Below are 27,982 nucleotides of genomic sequence, written 5' to 3'. Positions count from 1 at the left end.
ATGTGAAGCCTTTTTCTGGTATGTACAGCACAACACGTCCCACACGTATAGACATGTATATAGCAGGCACATATGTACATACTCCTACCTGCAGGAGGCAGATTTTACCCACATCATGTAACCCAGAGAACCTTTCTCTTGTCGTCTCTCCTATAATGTGACCTCTTCTGTGCTTCTGTTTCTGTTAGATGCAGATCACTCAGTTTCCAACATAATGTTCCACGTGCCACAGATGCTTTACACACAGTGGTTGGGCATAGAGCTAACCTCAGTTGAAAACTCCACCTGGCTATTTTCACTCTCCCAGAGGTCTGGAAACAGGGATAGGAGCAGTTATGGTAACCTGTGGAATCTGAGTATTTCCTTGTTTAGATCTTTAGTGTTTTTGCTCTCGCTTTGGCTGCTGTGTTCTGTGTACACATTGGTCTAGAGATAGAGACTAAGTCTCCTCGGGTTGCCATAGCACCGTGGGCTGGCTGGCTTAAAGAGCACAGATTTAATTTTCCTACAGTTCTAGAGTCTGGAGTCTGAATCCAGGGCAACAAGGAAAGGGCTTCTCACAGAGAGAAGGAAGGAATACCCTCGCTGTCCTCTCATCTCAAAAGGATGCTAATTGCATCAGGGAGGCTCAGCCTTCATGGAGTCACCTAAACCCAATTCTTTCCTTAAAGCCCATATCTGTAAATGCTGCCACGTTGATTTTAGACCTTGAGCAGTAAGTTTAATGGAAAGATGATACTTAAAGCCAAGGCTAGGCTGGGACGGATCCTGGAAGCTGAGGGCTGAGGGAGTGTTGGGGAATGGCTCAGGCTCTTAGTCCACCTTCCTCCGGAGATCAGAGTGCCTTCCTGGCCTATTGCTTCTTAGAAGAGGATTTTCATAACTGATGGTGTGATAGAAGAGATGGAATCTTTCAGTTTTTCTCTCTAGCTAGGTATTACATTTCATAAAGAAGTCCTCCCTATGACCTAAGGCCACTAACATAAAAGAAGTGACTTGTTGGGTCCCAAATTGCAGACCCTCTCACATCCTGTTCTGTAGCAACTGATTTGAGAGATTACAGCTTTTTCTCTTCCCATTCCCTAAGCCATGTCCAAAGGAGCTTACATGATAATTCCCAGGGTGAAGCTGGTGGGTTGGCTTGTACGACATAATGTGTCTGAGTTTCCTGCCCCCCCCCCCCCCCCCCCCCCGCCTTTCTCTAGCCTTCCTGATATGGCTGGTGCATCTGAGTCCACTTGCAAGTAGGTTGGTGGTAGGAGGGGACATAGAGGTATTAGAACACACTGTTTAGGGAAAAAGAACTTGCCTGCAGCATAGGTCAGAGGAGCACGAACTCCTTCCAGATCTTTCTAGAACATCAGATTGAGTGTGAAGAGAGCTGAAGGATTTTTACAGCTCAGTCATCCTCTCTACCTCTACCATGATCCCTAGTAAGATTCTGGTGTACCATCACCCACCCAGCACCACCACCACCGAGGTGCACCTTCCCAGCAGGCGTCGCAGGAAGTCTCTGGGGGATTTGTTCCACAAAGGCTACAGAGTGAGATCTGGGCCAGCGGCTCCTGAGAAGGAAGAACCAGAGAACTTCTGGCAGTCATTGGTGGCTTGCGGCAGGGTCTGCGCTTCTTGGGGTGAGCGTCTTCCTGACTACAGTCATTCTCCCAAAGGAGTCCATATTCTCAGAGGCAATGCCGTCCCATGGCGTAGCATTTAAGGAAGTGTGGTAGGGTGTGTGTGTGTGTGTGTGTGTGTGTGTGTGTGTGTGTGTGTGTGTGTATGTGTGTGTATGTGTGTGTGCATGTGTGTGTGCATGTGTGTGTATGTGTGTGTGCATGTGTGTGTGTGCATACGTGGGTGTACGTGCGTGCATATGTGTGTGTGTGTGTGTGTGTGTGTGTTTCGTGTGGTGTATTGGGGGTTGGAGCCACCTCTTTTTCCTGTTTTGTTGGCATATCAGAATGTTTCAGGTGTGGTTGAAATCTTTGCCGTCCTTTCCAGATGGATTTGTCTAGCCTCTAGTTCTCTTGAGTGTTATTGTGTTTTTAAAAAGAGCCCTTGGGAAAGGTTGGCAGGTGACTGCAGCTGCCTCTTTTTTTTTTTTTTTTTTTTAACTAAATGGCAGTAATTTTTAGTAGATGAGTGTTTCCTGAAGGGGCATCTAAGCTCTGGATGATGTCTTTTCCAGAGAAGCAATAAGAGCTGGGCTCACTGTCTTCCGTCCTTTCCCAGGACTGTGGCAGTGTGGTCCTGCTGGCCTTGGGTGATGCTTCATTATCTATAGTCGGCAGGAGCCAAACCTTTAGGCAGATTTTCCTTTCTCAACTACCTTCCAATAATAGGAATTTGGTTTTGTCTGGCCATCTATAATGCATAACAGTTTCCAATAAATGGCTTAAATTTACATTTTGAGACCAAAAAAAAAATCCCAGTCTTAGCTGTATTTCAAGAACATCAGCAGTACCAGAAGCTTCTTTAAAATGAAATGTTGTCCCTTTGGAACTGAGCTTAGAGTTCTGATGTGAATAGGCACAGCTCAAATAACCCTGCATAATCTAATTATGCCTAGCAAAATTCCAATTAGCTAGCAAGTGATAGGTGAGTCTGGTCAATCTTTTTCATTAGCAATGACAAAAAGGACGCCTTTCAGATGAACTGTCTGGAGTCGAAATATTCATGTGACTGTGCCCATTGGCTTGTTTTATTCCCTCTCCATTTATTGCAAAGAGTTCATGTGGGCTTTTGGAGCAAGCAGCATTGTCGAGGACCAGTGCAATGGGCAGTGGGATGGTCAAGACATAAGAGACTGTGGCCTGAGGAGTAGATAGTATTCAATCAAGCCTATGTATAAGTTTAACGTACTATCTGGTACCCTTCTGGCTTTTCTCTTGAGAGGATTTCTCATGAGTGCATTCATCCATTTTCAGGGGGGCCATAGATCCCATTATTCTAGGTGGTGCTGAGGAGGGAGACGAATGGGCTCTGGTTCTTTGGAATAGGTAGAAAGTGCTGAAGACTCAAATAGGAAAATAAACTAGATGGAGATAAATTCTGTGGAGGTGAATTGAGTAATGTAATTGGGGGATTCGCCTGATGGATGCATGGCATTCAGCCCTGCAATGACTGGGGAGGAGAACACTCTGAGAGAAGAAACAGAAAGGACAGCCCTGCGCTGCAAATGACCTGTGGGGACAGAGCATGAAGGGAAGTGGTGGGAGCGACACGGTCAAAGGAGAGGTTGCCGAAAGCCTTCCAGTGCGAAATAAGGGATGGGAGAGGGATCATCGGTGAGATGGAAGCCACGTGAGGGCTGTTTCTAGGAGCCTTGTGCTCTGATCAATATCAGACAACCCACGTCTTTTCTACAAGACAGTAGAGGAGCCTGGTGGGTTGAGGAACAAAGTGGAACAGGAAGATAAGCTTTCTAACTCTTGGCCCACTTCAAGGTGACAGGAGGTTGGATCATGGTTCTGACAGGAGTGAGGAAGAAGCCATTTCGCATGTGTTTAACTGGTAAAACCATGACTGTTTCTTTAAAAAGATTATTTCCTTTCTTCCTGGCTCATCTGTTCCCATAGAAAATTCCAGAAGCAAACACCATTCTTGAGCTTTCATTGACTAGGTACAGAGTGGTGGGTACGGGGCAGGAAACCAGCAGGCATATGTGGGCGAATGCATGAGTCACTGAATGGATCAATGGGTAGATGTCGATCCCACTGTGAATGTGGCCTGATGGTTAGTATAAGTCAGACAGCTGAAATAAGGTAAGGAACAACGCAGCACAGACTATGACCCAGGGATTGGTTAGAATGTTAGACAGGCAAGGAGGGCTTACATAACATGTTTTCAGGCTTGAGGAGTGAAGGTTAAAGAGTGTTTGGAAGCAAGAAACACGAGCCCACCGCTCCACCAAGGAAGGAGAAACACGAGTTTAGCTCTGGGTTGGACCTACAGAGCAGGCAGCCCAGCAGCACCCAAGCTCAGGCTACGAGGTGGACCTGTAATGGCCAAGGTGTGTGGTACCACCCCAGACCAGCCTCCCTTTTCAGCATGCGGCCTTTTCACTCTGATGCTCTTAATTTTGATTTACCCTCCCCTGGTCTGGAAGGCCAGATGACCTTGCCAGACACCACAAGAATAATTACTGTCTGGGATTTACATGAGGCTGCAGGGATTGGAAGCAACAGAGGTTTATTAGAACCTTCCAGCTTTGGATTTAAAGATTACGGCGTGAGTGAAAGAGAAAGGGAAATAGCAAATTGCAAAGCCTGGATGGACAGGCTTTCTGCCTCAGGCCAGATGCGTTTGCTCACGTGACTTCTGCCTTGTGTTCTCTCGGGATCTCACAATTACAGAACTTCAGGGATACCAGGGACCAGAACAATGAATGATTAATCAATTACCCACCTATCTGTTTATGTCTGCCAATTCCTCATCTAAGAAAGGGCACTTACATCTCTTGATCTGACCTCAGGTACTGCTGAGGTTCTATAGCCCCAGCTGTCAGGTGACTCTAACCTGAGGTCCTCCCTGGACCACTAAGTTTAACCCTTTGGAAGGATAGCACTGACTGAGTCTTACCTACAGCCAGTAGCCTCAAGTGACTAAATCTCACATATGGGCACAGGACTCAGAGCCAAGAAAACCTGGGCTGCAGTCTTGACTTGCCACCAACTTCAGAGCACCGCCACAAACTAACCATGAACTAAAAGCTTAATGTCATTGTTATTTAGAACATTAAAAAAAAAATCTTAAAACAACAACAACAAACCAAACAAAACCTCTACCCAATCTTGGATAGGTAATGCAACCGTTATTTTTTATTTTATGTAACTTTCAATTTTTACATATTTATATTGTATAGTTTTACTTAGGAAATATGTGCATTATTTATGTTTACATTTTTGTCTTTTTGAAAAACCATTTCTGAGTGGCTACTTCAAAAACCTTTTAAAAAATTAATTGATTAAGGGTCTGGAGAGATGGCTCAGCAGGTAAGAGAGTGTACTGCTCTTGCAGAAGACCCGAAGTCAATTCCCAACACCTGTGCCCAGTGGCCCACAGCTGCCTTTACCTTCAGCTGCAGGAGGTCTAACACCACACCGTTTCCTGACTTTCTCGGGTACCGGGGCCCATGTGAACAAACCTAAATGCACACACACATATACCTATATCCAATTAAAAATGAAACTAAATCTCACAAAATTAATCTTAACCATTTGTATGGGTGGGTTATGTGTGTATGTGAAGGGTGCACATGCATGTATGGCATGCTCACAGAGGCCCAGGGGAAGATGCTAAGTATACTGCTTTATTGCTGCCTTATACCTTTGTGGTAGGGTCCCTCACTGACACTGGCCAAGTTGGCAAGCCCCAGAAGGCCTCCTGTCTCTACCTCCCACACACTGTGGTTCCAAGAGCCTGGGTGTGGCCACAAGCTCTTATATGGGCAGTCATATTTACACAGCAAACCTTCCCACTGAGTCATCTCTCCAGTCCCTTGAAAATGTGGTGTCGTAGTAAAGGACACATAACTTAAAAGCTGACAATCTTAGCTACTTTTAAACACAGAGCTAGTTCAGTATTTTTTACATTGTTGCCAACAGAAGTCTAGAGTATCTTTCAAACACTGAATTCTTTTTAATATATATATATATATTTAATTAAAATAGGATGACATCATTTCCCCCTTCCCTTTCCTCAATCTAGGCCCTTCCATGAACCTCCTCTGCTTCCTTTCACATTCATGGCCTCTTTTTCTTTTCTCATTATTGTTACATATATGTACAAATGCATACAAGTATAAATACAGCTGGATAAATCAGTCCATCTAGTGTTGCTTGTATCTCTATGGACAGCCGATGGAGGGGCTCATGCCTGGGAAGACTAATTCTCTCTTTCTCAGCAGTCATTGGTTGCCTGTAGTTCTTTGTCTAGGGCCCCATGGGATTTCCCACTCCACGTTAGCTTGTCTACTGGTATTGTGGGAGTTCATGCTCTGTTTAGGAATCCATGTTGTTGAGGCGTAGTCAGTATCGGTTCTCTGACATAATATCATAGCAGAAGACATCCTGGGTCCTCTGGCTCTTACAATCTTCCCACCCACCTTTCCTGTGATGCTCCTGACCCTTAAGTGCAGGACTTGTGTTGTATCCACTGAGCACAGGGACCCATGATTGGTTGTTCTCTGCAGTTTGACCTGTTGTGGTTTTGTGTAGTAGTTTCTGTCTGCTGCAGAGAGGGCTTCTTTGATTAGGACTGAGAGCTACACTTAACCTGTGGGTGTAAGGATTAGTATCTCCAGAGCAGGTAGGAATGAAGAGTTCCCAGTTCTGCCCTCCCTAGCTCCTGGTACCTACCATTCTAATTTCAGTGTCCTCCTGTAACTCAACTCTACATGTATGTCCCTAGTTACATGTTTGTGCATGCACAATATTTGCAAAGAAGACTTACAGAGTCAGCTAACCTGGGCCTCGGGGGATTCACAGAGACTGAACCACTAACCAAAGAACATTTGTGGTCTGGTCCTAGCCCTCTGTGCCCCCCCACCCTCACATGTATGTAGCAGATGCATAGCTTGGTCTTTATTTGGATCCCTCAACACTTGGAGCAGGGGCCCTCTCAGACTTTGATGTCTCCCTTTGGATTCCACTCCCCCCAAACTGGGCTGCCTTGTCTATCCTCAGGGGGAGAGGATGTGCCTGGTTCTGCAGAGACTTAACGTCCCAGGACAGGTCAGTACCCATGAAGAGAAGGAGAAGGGAGAATGAGGAAGTGGGGTATGTGGGGTCGGGGGACAGGAGGAAGGGGGCTGCAATCAGTATATAAAGTGAATGAATAAATTATATTAAAAAAAACAAAACATGTGCTGTGCTTAAGGAGCCCGGCTTGTGATGCTAAGCTGCTTTCTGTTTTCCTTAATGAATAATGATACAGTGAACATCTCTACTCCGATAGTATTAGCTATGACATCTTGGCCTTTATTGCCAGAAATGGAATTAGTTTGATTCATAGTATCGAGTTACTTCTAAAAAGGTTTTCTATCCATTTGTAATTCCACCCTCAAATTATTAGACTATGTCGTTGCAGAGTCATCTCCCAAAATAAAACTCAAATGTATTGCTAGTTGTAGTGTGTAGTAAATATAGTACTTACTGCATTGTGCGTAATTCCCTTTATTCTTTACCCTTTCAAAAGCATCCTCACAGCACACGTACTGACTGAAGTCGGCACATTGTCCAATATGTCTCTTGAACTGATTGCTCTTGTCTAGCTGACATTTAACATCCCAGGGCTGCATCTTATCTCTCCATCAGCTGCTGCAGCCCCCGGGAGCCATCTGTCTGCTCTCCAGGGTACCAAGGGCTGTTTATCTCCCCTCATCTGGCTTTTCTCATGTAATGTCGTAGCCTCCTGGTTCATCCATACTGCTGGAAACAGGCTTTCCTTCCACTGTCTCTGCATTGTATTCCAGTGTGCACATGTGCCTCACTAAAATCCATCTGTCCACAGTGGAGCATGGGTGATGTTTTTTTGTTTTTGTTTTTTTCTTGGCTCTACATTTAAGTCTTTGGTCTGTTTTGATTTGAGGTTTGCATGGGATACAATTTCTTTCACTTCAAGCAAATATAATTGATTCAAATGGTTCTTTCCTGGTTATATTTTATGTTTCATGGTTTTCTGTTTCCATATTTTGGGTATAGAGTACTACTTACATTCGGATGAATTATTTTTAAAACATAACCTGTTTGGAGTGGTAAGGATTTAGTGGAGGGCCTTGCACATGCTAGACATGCGCCCACCATTGAGCTGCATCCTTAATTCAGAATATTATTGTATTATTTGCAGCTGCGAAAATCTTTGTTCTCAAACTTGCAGAAATATGATCTTACTTCATAGTTGCAAACCTGGTATTTCAGGAGTTTTCTGATTCTGTTCACCTCTTGTTTTAGATGATCCAGTAAGTATGCAAGTAAATTTTCTTTAGCTTTCTCTGTGTTACTATTTACATTTTAAAAACTCAACTTGAATTATTTTCCATTATGATACAAAGTGACTGAAGTTTCTTCTCACTGTTGACCAGTTTTCCTTAAAATTAATTCACACTTGATTTGTGATGACTTCCTTATCACATACTAAATTCTATGTAGCAGAGTATTTCTCTATTGTTTACTCATCTTTCTGTGTCCTTTCTTTCCTCCGTCCCTCCCTCCATCCGTTCTCCGTCCCTCCCTCCCTCTGTCCCTCCCTCCGTCCCTCCCTCCGTCCATCCCTCCTTCCCTCTCTCCATCCCTCCCTCTGTCCCTCCCTCCGTCCCTCCCTCTGTCCATCCCTCCCTTCGTCCCTCCCTCCCTTCATTGTTTTTTGAGGCATGTTTTCTCTGTGTAGCCCTGGTTGGCCTGAAATTCTCTATGCACAGCAGGTTGGCCCCTTGTTCACAGAGACTTGCCTGCCTCTGCCTCTGCCTCCCAAATGTTGAGCTTTCAGGTATGTGCCACTATTCCCAGCCCTGTTTATTCATTTTTCTTATTCTTTTGTTATTTTCTCACAATTTGTGGTAAATATAACTTAGTGGTTAATGTGTTTTGAACTTAGTGAGACCTCTTTGGGGCCAAATAATGTGGTCAGTTTTGATAATTGTTCAGTGGTTATTATTAAAGAATAGTTTATTGAGTGTTGAGTGTAGATATATCTGGGTTATACGTGTCTCAGGATACCCTCCCTGGAAGCCAGACACAAATGTCAGCACCTCTTTCTTTGTTCTATTGGCTTTACCCTTTCTTTTTTTTTTTCCATTTAGTTCTAAAGATTTTAACTTTAGATTAGTGTTATTTATTATTTTTAAAAAACTCATTCCACATACGGACAATCAGTTGCTTTTATGTTTCCTCTTACTACTTCTTATATCCCATTTCTACTGGAATTATTTTTCTTCTAGTCAACCTGGTATCTATATTACTTGGTGAAAGTAATTTCTTCTGAGAACTGTAAAGGCATCTGTCCTTTGATTTCTTGAATCTGTTGCAAGAAATGTATTTTGAAATTTGAAAAACAGATTACATGGGTACAGGATCTTTGAGTGGGAAATGGTCGCTGTATTTTTCAATTTATTTCTCAATTATTCACCTATAATGGTTTGTTCTTGTTGTTGTTAATCTGAAGTCCCAAAGTTTAGAGCCAGCACCACTAGCATATTTTTCATTTTCGTGGGCATATAATCTGGTCTTGATTTTGTTTGTTTGTTTGTTTGTTTTGCTATGACTTCCTTTATTAAATGACTCAGAATTTTTTGTTTGTTTTTTCAAGACATGGTTTCCCTGTGTAGCCTTGGCTGTCCTGGACTCACTTTGTAGATCAGGCTGGCCTCGAACTCACAGAGATCCACCTGCCTCTGCCTTTCTGAGTGTTGGGATTACAGGCATGTGCCACCATGCCTAGCTGATTCAGAATTTTTATGAGGGTGAGTCCATATTGATTTCCTGATAATCATAAACATGAAATAATAAATGCTATTCATGCTGTTAAAACTATTATCCCCCCACCGAATCTCTGCCAAATGCCGAGTGTGCCATGCTATAGCAATAACACATTACACTGTTCTTTTCTCCTTAACTGGCAGCTAAATACATGTTCCTCAGAATTGAGTTTATATATACAGACAGTTGGCTTTTAAGTGACTCAGCAATTACTTAGCTATAGGAGAGTTTCCTGTGTGTGTGTGTGGGTGGTGTAAAAATAAAGCATGCTTCTTTTGGCAGCGTAAATACATGTGTCAGTATGAAATGATTAATTGAAGGTTTACAAAGAAAAGGTACCCTAAGCCAGAGTTCCCAAACATGGGTGCATGTTAGAACCTCAACTTTAAGATGTTCTGTGGCCAAACTGTTCTCTAACTAATTAAGTCAGAGTATCTCAGGCTGGGTGGCACACTCAGAACTGGCTTTTACTCTTCACCCTGCAGACGTCGCAGGCTAGGGCAGGGGCTGCTGTCCTGCAGGCTGTTGCCTCAGCACCACCTCAGATGAGAGCTTTTCAGAGCACAGATTATCAGCCTGTCGCAGATCCACTGAGTCTGGCTGTGAACATCTACAAAGTCCAGGGGTTTCCGATGCTGACTGCTTTTAGACTGGAATGCCTCTAAACTATGCAGCCAACTAAATCTCCAGGGTCTGTTTATATGAACATAATTTCACAGCAGTGAAGCCATACTTTCTTGTTTACATGCTATTTACAGCAAAATTGAGTGCTTGAACAGAAACAAACATGTGTACCTACCTCTGCCCTCCACAGACATGCATGTCCACACACTCACAGAGAAATCTGAGTACTCTTTCTCTACTGCATAGAGCCCGTGGGGTTGAACTAGCTCATGACAGGCCAAGCCCAGGTTAGACCTCAGAACTGAGCCAGAATAAAACTTTCTTTTATAACATTGAGTGTTGCCATGATGCTTTGCCACAACGGTAGAAAACAACACAGTGCCGGGCACAGTAGTGCACACCAGTAGTCCCATCACTCAGTAAGGCAGAGGCAGGAGGATCTCTGTAAGTTCGAGGACAGCCTGGTCTATAAAGTGAGTCCAGGACAGCCAGGGCTACACAGAGAAAGTTTGTCTTAGAAAAACAAACAAACAAGAAAGTAAGAAAGAAAGAAAATGAAAGAAAGAAAAGAATAGAAAGAAAAAGAAAAAAAGAAAAGAAAAAGAAGACTGACATAGGTTTCTTGGACCCAGTTTGGATCTGGAATGGTCTTCAGTCAAGGGGCTACAAGTCTGGGGTTTGGGTAAAGTTTGACATATTTGGGTATAAACCTGGCCCTGTTTCTTATACATGTATGTTTAATGTATAACATATGTAGTATGTTGGACATACTATCCTTAGCTATTTTCTTCTGTTGCAAAGCTTTTTAAAAGATAAGGCTTTATATACATATGGAATAATTAAACATAAGTGATCACTAATACAAATTTGCTTTATTTTCAACATCATTATTTTACTAATAGTTTTTAAAAATGGCAGTATAACTGTATGCCGTGCGCGTGTGTGTACACACCTGTGCATACATGTGTGGAGGCAGAGATTGACACTGTGACACAAGGTCTCTCAGTGAATCTGATTCTCACAGATTTGGCTAGACTGACTTGCCAGCAAGCCACAGGGATCTTCACATTGCGGTGCACACATATCTGTGCTTCTACACACGCACGTTCATTACACATACACACATGTACACATGCAGGAAGACTAAAACAAATACATTTTAAAAAGTAGAAGGCATTGGGTGAGGAGGGGCTTGTATTAGTTACTGTGCTGCTGCTGTGATAAAAGCAACGTAGAGAAGGTGAAGAGGGTGCTGCAGCCGTAGACTCCATCGCGGTGGAGACAGACAAGAAAAGCTTCGAGGTTGTGGGGAGTGAATGAGAGTGAGTCAGGGGAGGTTCCAGACCTTCCAAAGCTGCCCCTGTTGTTGACACCTCCTCCCCCAAGGCTCTGTCTCCCAAAGGCTCCATAACCTCCCCCAAACAACACTACATATTGGAGACCAAGTGTTCAAATACGTGAGCCTGTGGGAGACATTTCTTGTTTAAGTCATAACAGGGTGTCACTTTAGGTGTCTGAAGGCCTTTGACTTTTCTCTGTGTGGATGGAGAATTCTGAGCAGAGACACCCCCCCACGCCCCGCCCCGCAAGAGCTCCAGGGTAAAAAGCCACCAGGGAACTTTTGTGAACTGTGGATTTAAGCTGCAGACCAAGCCTAAAGCGGTTTCTCCTTTGTTGGTGAGACTCAGTGCTAAGACAGTGCCCTCTAGAGGCTGACAGTGAAACAAGCCACTCTCTCTTCAGCTCCCAAGAATCTTGGTCTCAGAGCACCTGGGGTTCCTCTGGGAGGGAGAAGCCTTCCTACACTCCCTACCCCAGGAACATTTCCTTGAGACCCCAAGTGCCACCTCCCTTCCATAGACATTACTTGCTTTTGGGTAGCTCCTGTCAGGAAGACTCTCGAAGCTGCCTGAACGGGCTTCCCTAAAAAGGTTACGGGTTGTGCTAGTTTGCTCTCTGTTGTTGTCATAAACACCATGACCAAAAGGAATTCAGAAAGGAAAGTATTTACACTGCATAGTCCATCATCCAGACAAGTCAAGACAGGAATTGAAGGAGCTTAAAGCAGCAACCATGGAGCAATGCTGCTTGCTGGCTGACCCATCTCTGGCTTGCTCAGCTTGCTTTTGTATACAACTCTGGCCTCCCCGCCTCGGGATGGTATTACCCACAGTGGGATAGTCCTTCCTACACTGGTTAACAATGAACAGAATTCTAACAGACATGGCTGCAGGCCAGTCTGGTCTGGACATTTCTTCAGCGCGGTTCCCTCTTTTCAGATGACTCTAATTTCATGTCAGGTGGACGGCTAAATCTAGCCATGATCTAGGTGCACTCTATGCCCCCTCCATTCCTTGTATGCATAGCTTCATACTGGCATACCTCCACTGAAGAAAATCCTTTATTCTATTATATATTTTGTATTAACATATCTTGTATTATATGTTTGTAAGTCACATGTAAGTATGTGGCGATCTACAAACACCAGCATTTAAGAATAAAAAGAAAAAGTTCAGTTCAAAGTTTAGGGCAGTGGTATTTAATAAATTATATATATACGTATATATATATGTGCATACATATGTACACCCATCTGTGCACACACTCACACAAACAAGATCATGTGCAGCTAGACCAGAAACAGCTGCCGTGCTGCTCGTCAGTGTATCCCAGCTGGCTACCTCAAGCTCTGGACTTGTCACTTTATGACATGGTACTGTGAAGTCACTGCATGGCTTTAAGTCTGAAACTTACTCTCTAACCCTTTACCTCTGACCTGATTTAATGCCTTTGATTGATTGATTGATTGATTGATCAATTGATTGACTGCTTTGCACAACCTGAGGATAAAAAAGATGGGTTATGGAAAAAAAGTTTTTGTTGCTGTTGATTTTAGTCTGGCAGAGCTATTTGAGTGGTTATCAAAACCTTAAGTCAAACAATGTTTTTGTCAGAAAAATCTGAGTGTTGCCCAAGTGATCCCACAGTGATCCACCTGCCTCAGCCTCCCTGAGGGCTGCGATTACAGGCGTGTACCACTGCGCACAGCATCCAAATGTTATTTGTATTTGCTTTTCATCTGTTCCTAAATACTTGAGACAAACACCTGAGGTGGAGGAAAGCTGGATTGGGCTAACTGTGGAGGTTTCAGTACGTGGTTTTTTGGCCATTGCTTCAGAGTCAGGGTCCTGGAAGATCATCTGTGGTAGACTGAAGCTGCTCCCCTCATGGAGGCCAAGAAGTGGACAAGAGAGAAGAGGAAGCTGGGCTTCCAACATCTCCTTCTAGAACATTCCTCTAGTGGCCTGGCTTTCATCCATTGGCCCCATCTATTAGAAGCCCACTTACCACTGGTGCCACAACCATGGTACCAGTATGTGAGCGTATGTGAAATGTAGAACCTTTGTCACTCCTGTTTTAGTATCCTTTCCCAGCATTGATGCCTTATATTCAGTGTTTAATTGATTATTATATTGGAAACTTGAAAAAGACAATGACAACAAAAGGCAAATATGTCTTGGCTCTCTTAATTTCAAACCGTTATTTTTTTCATTTCTAGATAGTTTTTCTCTGTTATCTTCTGACCATGGAGTTCTCTGTCCTTCTCTTTTATTCCTCCACTGGGTCTCGGTAATCTGCGCTTCACTGTTGTTTTCTTGCATTGTCTCTTCTTCACTTTTTTCTTTTTTTTGAGACTGTGTTCAGATTCGGCTTTCAGCAGTGTTAGCCAGCTTTCCATCAGTCTGCTAAGACCATGGTCTCAGCTTTCCAAACCTCTTTTCATTTCACTTACCTCGGTTCTCGTGTCTGCCTGTTCTAGTTAATGAAAACTCTATAAATACTCTTTAGCACAGTAGGAGCATGATTTCTGAGAGTCATCTCTTGTGCACAGTGATGGATGAATTCTTCTCTGATGAGCAATGCTCCCTTTGAGCCGTTGTCCTTTCTCCTCCTTCCTTTGTGAGTCCAGCACCTGTAGGGTCATTTTTACTTAGTATTAAACAGCTCTACACTGGGTCAGTCAGAGCACTTTCTGTTCATGGAGAAGGAACTTAGGCTTCACCCCGGAGCGGGGATGGGGTGGGGTGGGGGACACTCTCTAGTGAATCTCAGGGTACAGGTTAGACCTCCTTCGCTACCTCCCCTGAGGGAACGAAGAAAATTCTCGCCCTTTGTATGTCAGCTCAGGCCATTGTGCTCAGCAGCACACCTGGCACTGAGTTCAATTCCCAGCAACCACATGGTGGCTCACAACCATCTATAATGAGATCTGGTGTCCTCTTCTGGCCTGCAGGCAGGATATTGTATACATAATAAATAAAGAAAATCTTAAAAAAAAAAAAAAACAGGGGAGAAGGTGCCCCAAAGCCTACTGGGGAGGAGTTTTCCAGAGTAGTGGTAAAGGTGTTAAGGTCCATGGCTGATTTGGAATATTTTTGTCATACGACTTTGACTTAAACAGAAATAGAGTGGCCCTTGAAGAAAGAAGAGATGAAAGAAAAACTTGGTGTGGTGGAGCGTCTCTGTAATCTCAGCACCTGGGAGGTAGAGGCCGGAGGATCTCCTAGAAGTTCAAGGCCAGCCTGCACTACAGAGTGGTTTTTGTGGCCTGCTTGGCTACATGACACCCTGTTACTGACAAAACAAAACCTAAAGCAACTCACTGGTTACTGCCCCTTAGAGGCTGTAACTCTTCCATTAAAGAGAGGCTATGGATAGAAAAATACTAGACATCAGTGAAAATGGAACTATGAAAGTTTTGAATCCCGCAGTTGTAAAGTGTGGATCTTACTGACTTGTGCTTATTTTTCATTATTTTTAACTGGGAGAAAAATATAAAGTATTGTAGAACACAGGTAACTCTATTTTATCAGGGCTGAAAATAAAGATAAAAAAAAAATCTTTTTCAAAGACATAGGTGATCCGATTTATTCTTAATCTGCTCTTATACACCAGGGTCACCCAGGGTGACCACAGTTCCCAGGAGTTTTCAGAGACACAAATTCTGCCCGACCACCAGGCTTTACTAGATCCGCGTGTATCAGAGCAGACGGTGCTTCTTAGCATGGGCCTTCTCATCTACGTTGGCCCCTTAACATGGCTTCAAACAGCTCACATTTAACAAGAAAGCCATTCACCAACTAAGATTAGACCAGTGAAGAATCAAAGTGAAGCGGCAGGTCCAAGGTACCCGGGCATCCATGCTCTGCAAGGGCTCCGTAGCCTTTCAGCGGACCTGAGTGGCCACAACTCAGACTGCCAGCCATGAGCTTGACAACCGAGCTTTGGAAATAACACCTCTGTTTCATTTCTCTTTCCAGGCTTGAGATTTTTAAGAGCTCTCAGACTGATACAGTTTTCAGAAATTTTGCAGTTTCTGAATATCCTTAAGACGAGGTAAGTTATGTATCCTCATGCTCTGTGCATCTGGGTCCCCAGGGCTGGGTTGTAAATATCAAGTGCGTTTGCTTTTATTGTGTTGAAACGGTAGAGTTAAGTTATGCACCGGAAGAGCGATATGTCATAGAGCTGGAGAGCTGCCCTACTAAGGTAAGGCTTGCGGTATTCTCTTCTGCAGGGCCAGGGAGAAATAAGGGACAGGGGGAGATGTGGTGACACATGTGGGGAAGAGGATACGGTCTGGCAAGGTTGTGTGGCTGGTATCTGGGTACCAATGAGGTTGCAACGTAAGCATCCTGGGAGAGGTACATCGTGGATGAGGGATGGATTTGCTCATTGACTGGGAAGTCCTAAACACCCCTTTAGCTACCACTAAATAAGAAATAAAGGCAAAAGAACCAGTGCCCTTTGACAGGCAATCACAAACCTCGTATGGCAAACAGAAAATCGTTTCACTTCTAAGTCTATTCGAGCTGTTTCACTTTATATCTGTAGAGCCCTTGGGGTGTGCTCTGCAAATTGCCTTGTGGGGGAAATCCTAAAAGCCTCCAGTCAAATGTACCATGACTGCTTCTGTTAACTTCATTGTGATCTGAAAAACACAGCTAGGGCAGGGCCAGAATTCCCCTAGGGGATCTCCTGCCCGATGACCTGTGCGTGCCCAGAGCTGGCCTGAAACCTGGCCTGTACTGTGGAACACACTAATAAAAGGGTCAGAGGCACACTAATGGGGAGTGAGTGCAGCCCATAAATTTCCCTACAAGGAAATTACATTTTAAGACGACCCCATCTAATGTTCTGCTTCCTCTTGGGTTGGCCTTAATGTGTCTGATGAGTGACAGAAAGCAGGGCACCTCTGTCCTGCGTCATGTACAATTAATGTACCTGCCACCTGAGGGCTTGGAGTCAGTGTTGGTTTCCTAGCCATGAAATCTGGAACCCAGCTTCTTGAATCTGGTATGTCCAGCTAGTGTGTTTTTATTTTGTTGTTGTTCCTTATTTTGATTCCAAATTATCCCCTTCGCCAACTATTCATCTGAGTCAATAAGAGATAAAATGCACTCTCTGTAGACAGCCAGAAGTGTAGAAAGAGCCACGGAGTTCTCTTACGGTATATCCTATCCCTTTATATTTTATCTTCTGAGGTAAAAATTTATTGCTTCTCTATTTTTGCTTTATGATATCATTCATAGACAGTAATTTTTGAATTTCCTTCGAGTAAAAGTAGAGTTAAGTTTTGTCTTTTTGTCGATCTTTTCTGCAGTAGGCTTATATTGCTTTTGAACTAGAAATGATTAACAAAGCTGGTATACCTAATGAGGTCCTTTAAACCAAGCACTAGAGAGGCAGAGGCAAGTGGATCTCTGCAAATGTGAGGCCAGCTGGGTCCTATATAATGAGCTCCAGGCCAGCCAGGGCCACAGAGTGAGACCTTGCCTCAAGATGAAATAAAATAAAATAAGTAAAAGATATCATATCTAGCATTAACATTCTGAACTTGCATCACAAGGCTGATCCCCCTGCACCTTAGGGAGAGTTGGTGAGTGTCCCATACCAAACTTGGGGCCTTGTCCTACCGATCTATGTTCTAGCAGGGGTGGGGGTAAGGTGGTGTTATAATGGAACCATGCACAGGCTCCCACATGCTCTCACTGGCTCTCACATGCTCCCACATGCTCTCAAGGCTCTCACATGCTCTCACTGGCTCTCACAGGCTCCCACATGCTCTCAAGGCTCCCACATGCTCTCAAGGCTCCCACATGCTCTCAAGGCTCTCACATGCTCTCGCAGGCTCTCAATACTTTCACATGTTCTCACATGCTCTCACACACTCTCACAGGCTATCACATACTCTTACATGATCTCAGAGGCTCCCACATGCTCTCACTGGCTCTCACATGCTCCCACATGCTCTCAAGGCTCTCACATGCTCTCAAGGCTCTCACTTGCTCTCACATATCTCACATGCTCTCACATATCTCACATGCTCTCGCAGGCTCTCAATACTTTCACATGTTCTCACATGCTCTTACATGCTCTCACAGGCTCTCAAAGGCTCTCACAGGCTCTCAAGGCTCTCAATACTCTCACATGTTCTCACATGTTCTTATATGCTCTTACATGCTCTCACATACTCTCACATGTTCTCATATACTCTCAACTGCTCCCACAGGCTCTCCAATGCTCTCACAGGCTCTCATATGCTCTTACATGCTCTCACAGGCTCTCACAGGCTCTCAAGGCTCTCAATACTCTCACATGTTCTCACATGTTCTTATATGCTCTTACATGCTCTCACATACTCTCACTTGTTCTCATATACTCTCAACTGCTCCCACAGGCTCTCCAATGCTCTCACAGGCTCTCATATGCTCTTACATGCTCTCACATACTCTCACAGTCTCTCACATGATCTCACATGTTCTCACACGCTCTCACACACTCTCACAGGCTATCACATACTCTTACATGATCTCAGAGGCTCTCACATGCTCTGACATGATTTCACATGCTCTCACAGGCTCTTATAGGCTCTCACATGCTCGCACATGATCTCATGTGCTCTCACCTACTCTCACAGGCTCTCACATGATCTCACATGCTCTTACATGCTCTCATATGTTCTCATAGGCTCTCACATGATCTCAGATGTTCTCATATGACATGCTTTAACATGCTCTCACAGGCACTTACATGCTCTCAGTTCTCTTTCTTCTATTTGTTTCTTGCCTCATAAACTAATGAGACTTTTATTCCATGACACTGGGATTCTAGGAAAATTCTAGCCCTCTGAACAATAATAATGCAGAAAGAATGGTGTTCCCACCCTCCTCATACACAGCCAGATTCCTTCTGCATTGCTATGCCAGCCATCTTTTACTAGCTTTGCACTAGGACGCTCACTCATTTCCCAGCCCTCAGCAAACAATGCCTTTCTTTTAGGTTCAGAAGGTGGATCTGTGCTTTAGGGGGACAGTAGATTTCCAGGACGGTAGCGGCAATTGTGTATCTGTAGTCCTATTCCTGGAACAGCGTTTTTTTTTTCAGGACCCCCACCCCCCGCACTTCCCAGACGAGAAATTCCTACCCTCAAACAAAGTCTTTCTTCAAACCCTACAATGTGGATGCCTTGGGCTCCTATTGTTTGTGGCCATAACCAGGTGGCTGTGCGGACCCTGTGAGTCTAAAGTGAGCGGATATGTTATGCAAAACTTAGTGTGTATGGTCGGGGTTCCCAACTAATCTTATCGCTAGAGGTCTCATGGGACTGGGAACTCAAAACCTGATCTCCTATCAGAGTGATAGAGTTAGAACAGGAGTGAGCCCAGGTCTGGGAGGCACAGAGAATCACTGCACTGGCTGGGCTGGGCAGGAGTTGTGCAGTAGGTAGGAGCTTTCCAAGAAGAAAAAGGGAAACCTTGAGAAAAGCAGGCATCTATCACCCTTTGAGGATCAGACACTGGTCCCAAAATCAGGCATCTATCACTCTTAGAGGACCTGAGGCTAGTCACAGGATGGACAGGAAAGATGGGCTGAGTTCAATCAAGATATTTATAGAAGGGACACAGTGAGAAAGCATGACATCTGTGTGACCTTTGAGCCATTCCAGGGTCTTGAGCATTCTGGTCTTGACAAAAGGAGGTAGGGAGGCACGGGCTGAGACTCCAGGTCCAGGGAAACACTTCCTTCAGCTGCAGGGACTGTAGACGTGTTGGGACAGTATCTCCTTTGGGGGACAGGCTGTGCCCAACTTCTCCAGTCTCTCCAAGCCTGTTCTTCAAAGCTCTGTACAAGAAATGAAGCTGCGGGTTTCTAAGGCTTTAGCCTTGGGCAAATCCTCCTGTGAGGCCTGTATCCTCTGCAGCTTTCATGGCGACCTTGTGGCAGGTGGCTGGGAAGCTGCATCATCACTGTTGGGGGGGTGGCTTGTCTGGCTGTCTCCTGTGGCGATCCCCTGCCAGGCTGTGGTATCAGGTAAGGAGGGAGGCTTAACAAGTGTGATGAAAGTGATGCTTTGAAAATTGTGGCTTTGTTTTCTGTCCTTCTGTTGCTCCATTCAGCTTAGAAGTGACTGGAAAGGGGACAGGACAGTAAGTGTGAGGTGGGAAGGGATGGAGAACTAGGGGGACATCAGAACGAACCGAGCAGGAAGTCAGGCAAAGCACTGCATAGCTGGAACCAGGACACACCCCAGACTGCAAACCAACAGAGGGCCTAAGACACTCTATCCTGAGACAGCCTATTTAAGACAGACCAGAGATTCTGGCCATTCGTGGGAGCTTCTGGAAATTCCCCCAACGTCCTATAAGCTGGTGACTCAACTTTCAGTGTTGGCGGGTCATTCGCTGCCCCATGAGCCAAATGCGATCTGCTTAAGGGCTTTAATCCCACAACTCGTTGAACATGGTCAATAATGTTTATTAAAACATGAGTTACCTAGTACATTATTTTCCCAAGATGAAAATCCTTACTGTTTCCTCTAATTGTTTAAGTAATGTGTGCTCCCTGGGAACTCTGGCTCCATACGGAAGAGTGTAGCAAGGAAAGTACAGCACACTGTCTCGGGCTGTGCTTAGGAAGCCATTGCTCTCTCCCATGCCAGGGTCATCTCCTGTGTAGCCAATGTACACACCCACTGCCAAGTCACTCAAACAAAACATGCAAGGGGCCACTTTGGAAATGACCTTTATTACAGATATAACTCTAGAAATGGCTCCAAGGCAGTTTATGAAGCAGAAATTTTGCTATGGAGATCACAGGGGAGTGTAGGGCAGAAGACACACTATGAGGTCGCTTAGGTGAATTGGTTATTTGGAGAACAAGATGGAGACGTTGAAGGGTTTTAGTTAAAAGAGGAAGTATGAACCCTCGACATTCTAAAACCCCATGATTCCACTAGTGGTATAGAGTTGATTTGAAGTATCTAAGATTTCATAGCTTTTAAAACCAGAAAGTAACAATAGTCCCAGGAAGGGCTGAGGGTGTAGCCTCAGAGCAGGTCAGATGGACTGGGGGAAACTGATAAGGAGATTGCTAAGGGACAGACATGACGTAATTTGATTTTGCTTCATTTTGCATCTCGAAATTCATTCATCTCAGTGTGGCCTAGTCGAGTCAACTCTCCAGTTTAGGACACTTTATACATACTCAGAAAATGTTCTAATGAAAAGAAAAAAAAAAAAAAAAAAAAAAAAAAAAAAAAAAAAAAGAAAGAAAGAAAGAAAGAAAAAGAAAAAGAAAAAGAAAAAAGGCTGTTGGCCCTGGCTGTTCCCTCAACCAGAAACAAAGTGGAAGACAGGGATGGGGTGAATTGGTACTTCTTTGTGCAAAGTGGCTGGCAGTTGCAGTGTTAACCAGAACCTGTCTTATGCTCTGTAAGAGCAGAGATGAACTCTTGGTGGCTTTGGCTTTACCTGCTGTAATCTTAGGAATCAGACTCTCTCTCTCTCTCAGTACCCACGAGTCCTGGGAAAGGTCAGTGACCAATTAGACTCCTGTTGCCCATTGATGAGTCACTGTGGCCACTCACACCAATGATTAGAGTCTGATGTTAGTCAGGTTTTCATCACTGTGCCAACATTCCCGAGTAAACAGCTTCCGGGAGGAAAGAACGATCTGGGTTCAGAGTTTCAGAGGTCCTTGGTCCACGGTCGGCTGGCTTTGTTGTTCCTTCATGGTGGTGAGGTGGAGCATCCTGAGGAAGCAAAGTTGATCACTTCATAGCTACCTGGAGGGAGGGAGGATGTGGAAGTAGAGATTGGGAGAAGGAATAAGAGACAAGCGGTAGCCCCTAGAAACGCACCCCTTCTGACCTACTTAGTCCACCATGGCCTGGAGTTTTCAGAATCTGCCATAATAGCATCACCAGTTGAGGAACAAGACCTCTTACCACACAGCCCTTGGGAGGCATTTCCTACCGTGGTGGCTGGAATGAGAATGACCGCTAGGAGCTCGAATATTTGAATATTTGGTCCCAATTTGGTGGAACTGTTTGGGAAGGATTAGGGGGTGTGGTCTTGTTGGAGGAGGTGTGTCACTGGGCGTGGCCTTTGAAGTGTCAAAAGCTCACATCATTCTCTGTCAGCTCACTCTGCCTTATACCTGCTGATAAGGATGGATGCTCCCAGCCTTTGCTCTCGTACCGTGCCTACTTATCTGGTGCCATGCTCCCAGCTGTGATAGCTATGGATGTACCCCAATAAATGCCCTTTTCTACAAGTAACCCTAGTCCTAGTGTCTTATCATAGCAATAGAAAAGTAACTAAGACATAGATCCAGCAAGAACAGCCATGGAGAATTCGTGGATGGGAACTCAGAAGTTTCCATGGAAACACAAAAATTGTTATTGTTTTTTTTTTTTTTTTTTTTTTTAAAGAGGAGCCAGGTATTCATGATAAGATGACAATCTGTCCTTCAAGGCAAGAAGCTAGACTCCACATGGTCCACACCACTTTAACTACTGATAATTTCATGTTTTATCCAGGCCTTTGGGCTTGACCGTGAAGGCTGCACATAGCCATCTCCAGTGACGTTTGCTGCAAATACACAACGTTCTTCTGGCAACACTTCCTCCTTCTAAACAGTCCTCTTCCACATGACAAAGTCCACATCACAGAAGACAGAGACCATTCATCGGGGTTCATCTTGTAGGATTTGCACATAGCTGTCACATATTAACTTGGCCTTGGAGTTCAGTTTGGAAGTCTACTTCCTCATGCAAGCAATTGGTGATAATGCTGATATCCTACAAATAATCAGATTTCAGCAATGAGCCTGGCCCGTCTGAGGAACAGTGATTAAATGTTCTGCATACAGCAAGAGCTCCCTTAAGCACTATTAATATCCCAGTGACAATCATTTAGGTATTAATAATCACCATATTTAGGTCGTTTTCCCAAAGCACTAAGAGACGTCAATAGATTTAATATCTTGAAAGGACTCCACATGGTTGCTGATGGCAGGGTGCTTGAGGATTTGGGAGTGTGTAAGTGACTCAATTAGGTGTTGAGCTCTCCCGTGGGAAAATGAGAGTAGAGCACACCTCCCCTTCCATCCTCACAGGGTACCTGTTCTCATTTCTATTTCTTCTTTAGTGTCAGGTGGCATCGTACAGGGGTGTGCAAGGCAGAGGCAGGGAAAGGGGCTGCCTGCTTTGTTTTTCCATTGTGGAAATTTTCTGGGAGGGAGACTTTAGTGGTAACTGATGAACCAGGGTGAGCTTCTGCCTGGCCAGGGTCACTTCAGATGACACTCAGTAGGCTCTGCTTGTCTTATTTCCACCCTACTGACCTGTGACTTGGGAAACTATCTTTCTAATAGAGAGGACTTTGGAAGCCAGTGTGATGAGGGCTCCAGGCTGGCCATCGGCTCCATGTAACAGAGAGAGAGAGAGAGAGAGAGAGAGAGAGAGAGAGAGAGAGAGAGAGAGAGAGAGAGAGAGAGAGAGAGAGAGAGAGAGAGAGAAGAGAGAGGGTCTCGGTATGCCCCAGCTGCAGAGAGGGACTTGAATGGAAATTGTTAAAGGCATCATTTTGTTAATGGGTGAGTCCATCCACAGCCACAGAGCTTAGTTTGAGATGAGGCAAAGGGTAGAGTGACCCACTGAGGTATCTGGAAACAGCTCGAAGGTCAAGCTTGCTCTTGGGAGTGCCAGCTTCAGACCACAGTGCCCAGAGCCACGGGACTAACTACATCATCAGGTCTTCTGTAGGGTAGATTGTTGAAGGATTGCATCTGAGAAAGTGTAGAGCTCTCATCCAAATAGTTCCTGAAAAGTGTGTCTGATAGGCCTATCTGTTGGCTGGGGTTTTCAAGAGCCATATTCCTTTGGACTACATTGTAAGGGGAGGAGTCCTTGATGGACACCCCAGTTTCCCATGGCAGGAGCTGTGGGAAGATAGGTCCTTAGGAAGAGATGATGGGCACACCATAGGGTAAGCGGTGGGGGCAGAGGGTGGGGGAATGTCCCTGTGGCCTCCTAGACGATTGTCCCATTACTTACATGTGGCCTACCACATACCAACTATGATTCCCAGTGAGCCATACAGGCCCCCTAAGACTCAGTTTCCTACATGGTGACAGCAGTGTTAGTGCCTGCCACCTGAAGTAGAGTGAAGGGCGAAACTCTGAAGAGGGAAAAGGGCTCAGTCAAGTTCTTAGTACATAACAAAGCTTCAGCAGTCAGCAGCGACTGCAGGATGGTAACTCTGGAGGGGACCAAGGATGGACAGCTTGTTGTTTTTCTGGCATATGGTTTCAAACCAGGAGGAAGTCATCCCATACGTCTCAAAAGGCCAGCCTCATCCACAGCTTTGGAAGTATTTACTCATTCTTGTCTTGAGCTGTCAGAATCAACTCTGGGCAAACAGAGTCCATGGATTCCTCTCTTCAGTTATGCAAGTGTAAGCAAAGAAAAGCTCTGTGCTTCCTCCAGGACAAATGATTACAGGCTTTGTTGGGAGGCCTTTCTTGCAAAACCCTGGACCGAGCAGTAGGCCATAGCCTCCATCCCAATCTACTCATGGTCCACTCAAGATGCAAACTCTATCAGCCACCGATGATATGCTCACAGACTCTACACCGTGGCGATGGTATAGTTGATCTGATAGTGGCTGAAATGGGCCCAGTTCAATTTCCACCTGTGTGGCTGACTGAGTAAGTCTTGGGAGTTTCCTAACCTCCAGCTGATCTCATATAGGTCCTACGAGGAGGACTGAGCCAGTGTACATCAAACACATCCGCACGGTGTCACATGGGTTAGCACTGCATACATACTGTACTGCGGAAGCCTCAGATGTCACCTTGTTAACCCCCAAGGATCTTAGACTGTCAGTAATATGTACCTACGAGAAAGAGCTGGGCAGAAAGAAGGCAGTGGTGTCATAGATGGACTAGGGCTAGTATCCCCAGAGGGTTTATTTGACCATTTATGAGAGAACAAGAAGCTAAGAGCGTTAATTTCTGTACGGTGAAAATGACAGACCCATTGCTGAACGGAACAAGTGGAGCCATTTAAACACGGGTCATATATTAGATCACCTTGCTTAATTCAGTTTGTTTCATACATACAAGAGTGTCGTACTAGCGCGTGGTTTCCCCTCTTAGGAGTCCAGACTAGAGGTTGTGCTGTGTGTCCACAACACAATGGCTCAAACAAAACATAAATACAACCAGAAAGAAGAAACACATTCAAGAAAACCAGACAGAATGTACAAAGATATAGGTGAAGGACATACGAACTTTACATACTCTTCTTTCTGGTGTGTGTGTGTGTGTGTGTGTGTGTGTGTGTGTGTATGTTCACACTTGAAGAGTTTTGGTTCAGAGAAGTTAAGTTTTAACATAGTTTGGGGGGTTAATGCCATGCCTGGCTATGATTTTCCTACAGACTCTGTTGAAACCCTCATTATTGACCAATATATCTCACCTTCCTTGAGCCAGACTCCCTTATGGCGACAGCTGCCTGCCTCTGTCCCCCGAGGAGGGGGCGGGGACACTGTGACACCACCGGGCAGTCCCAAACAGCTCTTCTCTCTGTAACTCGGGGACTCTTCTCCTTTCTCCTTTGCACAGTAATTCCATCAAGCTGGTGAATCTGCTGTCCATATTCATCAGCACATGGCTGACTGCAGCTGGATTCATCCACCTGGTAAGTAGCTGGGAAGCCGTCCTGACGCCTGGAGCAGGCCCGGCTGGAGCATTTTATTACTTAGCATTTATCTCTTTGGTGAGAGACAAGTTTAGTTGTACGCACATGAAAGAGGGACAAACCATACAATATTTAGAATTCCCTACCTTTTTACCACCACCACCACCCAACTAGTTCCAAGTGGTGAGTTATGTTCTCAGGATCAACCTGTATTTTCCAGCTTTTTCGTTCTGTGTGCAATAACCTGGGAAGGCCACAAGATGGCAGTACTTCCACAGCAAACACTCAGAAAAGGTCTGGCAGCTGTGCTCAAAGTCTGAACCACGTAGCTCTTTGTAAACAGCAAACACAGACACCTGGATGGGCCCCTGCTTCTCTCACACAAACAGTTGCCTTTGAATCTCCTGCTTGGTGACTTGTCAAGTTGTTTCAACCCCCAAATGTATGTTTTTTTCCTCATTAATGACTGTTTGAATGCAAACCCTTCTCACCTCCCCAAGGCAGATTTCTCTTGCTTGCTTTCAGAGAGCATAGTCACTATATAACCCACATTTCATATACACATAAACTGTTACAACTGTAAGGAGTCCCATCAGACTATAAAACTTTAAATAAATGACTTTGTCTCTATCAGCTGCCAAGCCAGATTATAAGGGATTTTACATAGTGTTTTAAAAAATATATCTTTATTTTTAATTATGCTGTGCCTGTGTGTCTGTGTAGGAATATGTGCACATGGGTGGGTGTGCCCATGGAGGGAAGCAAAAGGGCTTTAGATCCCCTGGAGCCAGAGTTAGGGGAGATTCTTATGCTGGGAACTGAACTCCAGTTTTCTGAGAGAGCAATGGTTCTTAACCATTGAGCCATCTCTCTCGTCCCTACCCAACTATGTATACTGGTTGCATTCTAGTCAAATGTTACCCTTTATCATCCAATTCCTTCTCAAGCCTATTGCCTATGGGAGCCTGCAGTTCTGTGCTCATGTTCCCCAAATCCTGCTGTAATACCCGCTCCCTGCTCCCTCCTCCCTCCTCCCAGCTCCCTGTTCCCTGCTCCCTCCTCCCTCCTCCCTGCTCCCTCCTCCTTGCTCCCTCCTCCCAGCTCCCTGCTCTCTCCTCCCTCCTCCCTGCTTTCTCTTCCCTGCTCCCAGCTCCCTGCTTCCTGTTCTCTCCTCCCTGCTCCCTGCTCCCTCCTCCTTGCTCCCTCCTCCCAGCTCCCAGCTCCCTGTTCCCTGCTTCCTCCTCCCTGCTCCCTGCTCCCTCCTCCCTCCTCCTTGCTCCCTCCTCCCAGCTCCCTGCTCCCTGCTCTCTCCTCCCTCCTCCCTGATCCCTGCTCCCTGCTCCCTCCTCCCTGCTCCCTGCTGGGTTCCAGCCACACTCATAGCAACTGTACAGACTTCAGGAACTCTGGGACCCAGGCTGAAACTATTGTGTGGATGGCCTTTGACTGAATATGTCTACAGGGTGCTTAGTCTAGAGGGTACATGGATACAGCCCCCAAGCATTTGCTCTTCATGTTCCAGAGGAAGGTTCCCAAGCTGGAAGTGCAGACTTGCCAGTGGGCTTCTGCAAAGAGAGCCAAGTAGTCCCCTCAGAAGTGGAGAGGATGTTTACGTTTCAGTGGGAAGGTGTGGAGTTGGGTCTGGTGTCCTTAGTTAAAACAATGAAAAGAAGTATAGAACTCTTTGGGGGCGATCTGGGATGTCAGCTGGGATCCTCAAGGGAAAGGCAGAAAGGAATTTTCATGCCTGCCTTAAAGAGGATGCTGTAAAAGGGGAGCAAACATCAGAGCTTCAGCGTTGTGCAGAGAGCAGACCAGGGCGGCGTCTCCCCATCCCGGCGCTTCCGTGTTGCTGTGTCTGCTTCCTCTTCCCTGAGGCCTGCTAAGGGTCTCTGGGACATCATGCCTTAGTGACCTGAACTGAGAATCATCTGTTCTGTACTGGGAATAAGAAGCTTATGTCAAAATAATCCTCTGGTGCTCTGGCCTCCAGTTCACGTATACCATACATATGGACATCTGATGGGTTTCTTTTTTCTCCCCACCCCGCCCCTTTCTCCTCTTGCTGTAGGTGGAGAATTCTGGGGACCCATGGGAAAATTTCCAGAACAACCAGGCGCTTACATACTGGGAATGTGTCTACTTACTCATGGTCACGATGTCTACAGTGGGTTACGGGGACGTCTATGCAAAAACCACGCTTGGACGTCTCTTCATGGTCTTCTTCATCCTCGGGGGACTGGTAAACGAACCCTCTTTCTTCTTGTGCCCATTTTAATCAATATTTGCTACCACCTACTTCCTTAGACTTTGTGTTTTTACGTGCTCTGCACTGGAAGCAAGTAACTGCTTTAATGCAACCAGGCGAGCTAAATCCAAACACCATGGTGACTTTGTTGTGTATTTCTTTAATGCTATGATTATCCAGGAGACCCAGGCATATTGTCCTCACTGGGGATAGCCATGTAGCTAGGAACAAACCTAATTGTCTTAAGTGAGGCATGCCATTAATAAATGGGAGTGTCCTTTAGTAGCGGGATCCAACATCAGATAGAGTTGCTACTGCTGACTATGGTAGATGCTGTCTAGACTCTGTAGACAGATGGCGGTTTCAAGAGTCCCTTCCCCTTTATGTTCCTCCCCAGCTTTCCAACAAACACTGTGGCTGGAACCTGTCCTAAAGATCAGGGTCCCCTTACTTAGGAAATGTCACTATAGCCATAACATGACTGTGTCCAAAGCCCACTCCATTTCTCTGCTTGCAATTGGTTTCGCTGGTCCCTGTGTAGTAAGAGACCACTGTACAGGATGTAATTCCGGGGACCTTCCAAGC

At 45.1% G+C, this 27,982-nt stretch overlaps 1 protein-coding gene across 13 annotated transcripts in view; it reads left to right on the top strand.

The window, feature by feature from the left end:
* The window catches only part of Kcnma1 (potassium calcium-activated channel subfamily M alpha 1), a 699,737-nt gene that overhangs the window by 443,683 nt on the left and 228,072 nt on the right, over positions 1-27,982 (top strand). For all 13 annotated transcript variants that reach the window (XM_051142911.1, XM_051142912.1, XM_051142922.1 and 10 more), the window contains exons 6-8: positions 15,422-15,497; positions 25,074-25,149; positions 27,221-27,391. In XM_051142911.1, coding sequence (XP_050998868.1) covers positions 15,422-15,497; positions 25,074-25,149; positions 27,221-27,391 — 323 coding nt within the window. The remainder of the gene's footprint in view (positions 1-15,421; positions 15,498-25,073; positions 25,150-27,220; positions 27,392-27,982) is intronic.

Source organism: Acomys russatus, chromosome 3 (assembly GCF_903995435.1).
Source record: "Acomys russatus chromosome 3, mAcoRus1.1, whole genome shotgun sequence".
Taxonomy (NCBI): Eukaryota; Metazoa; Chordata; class Mammalia; order Rodentia; family Muridae; genus Acomys; species Acomys russatus.
This window is presented reverse-complemented; position numbering and strand designations above follow the sequence as displayed.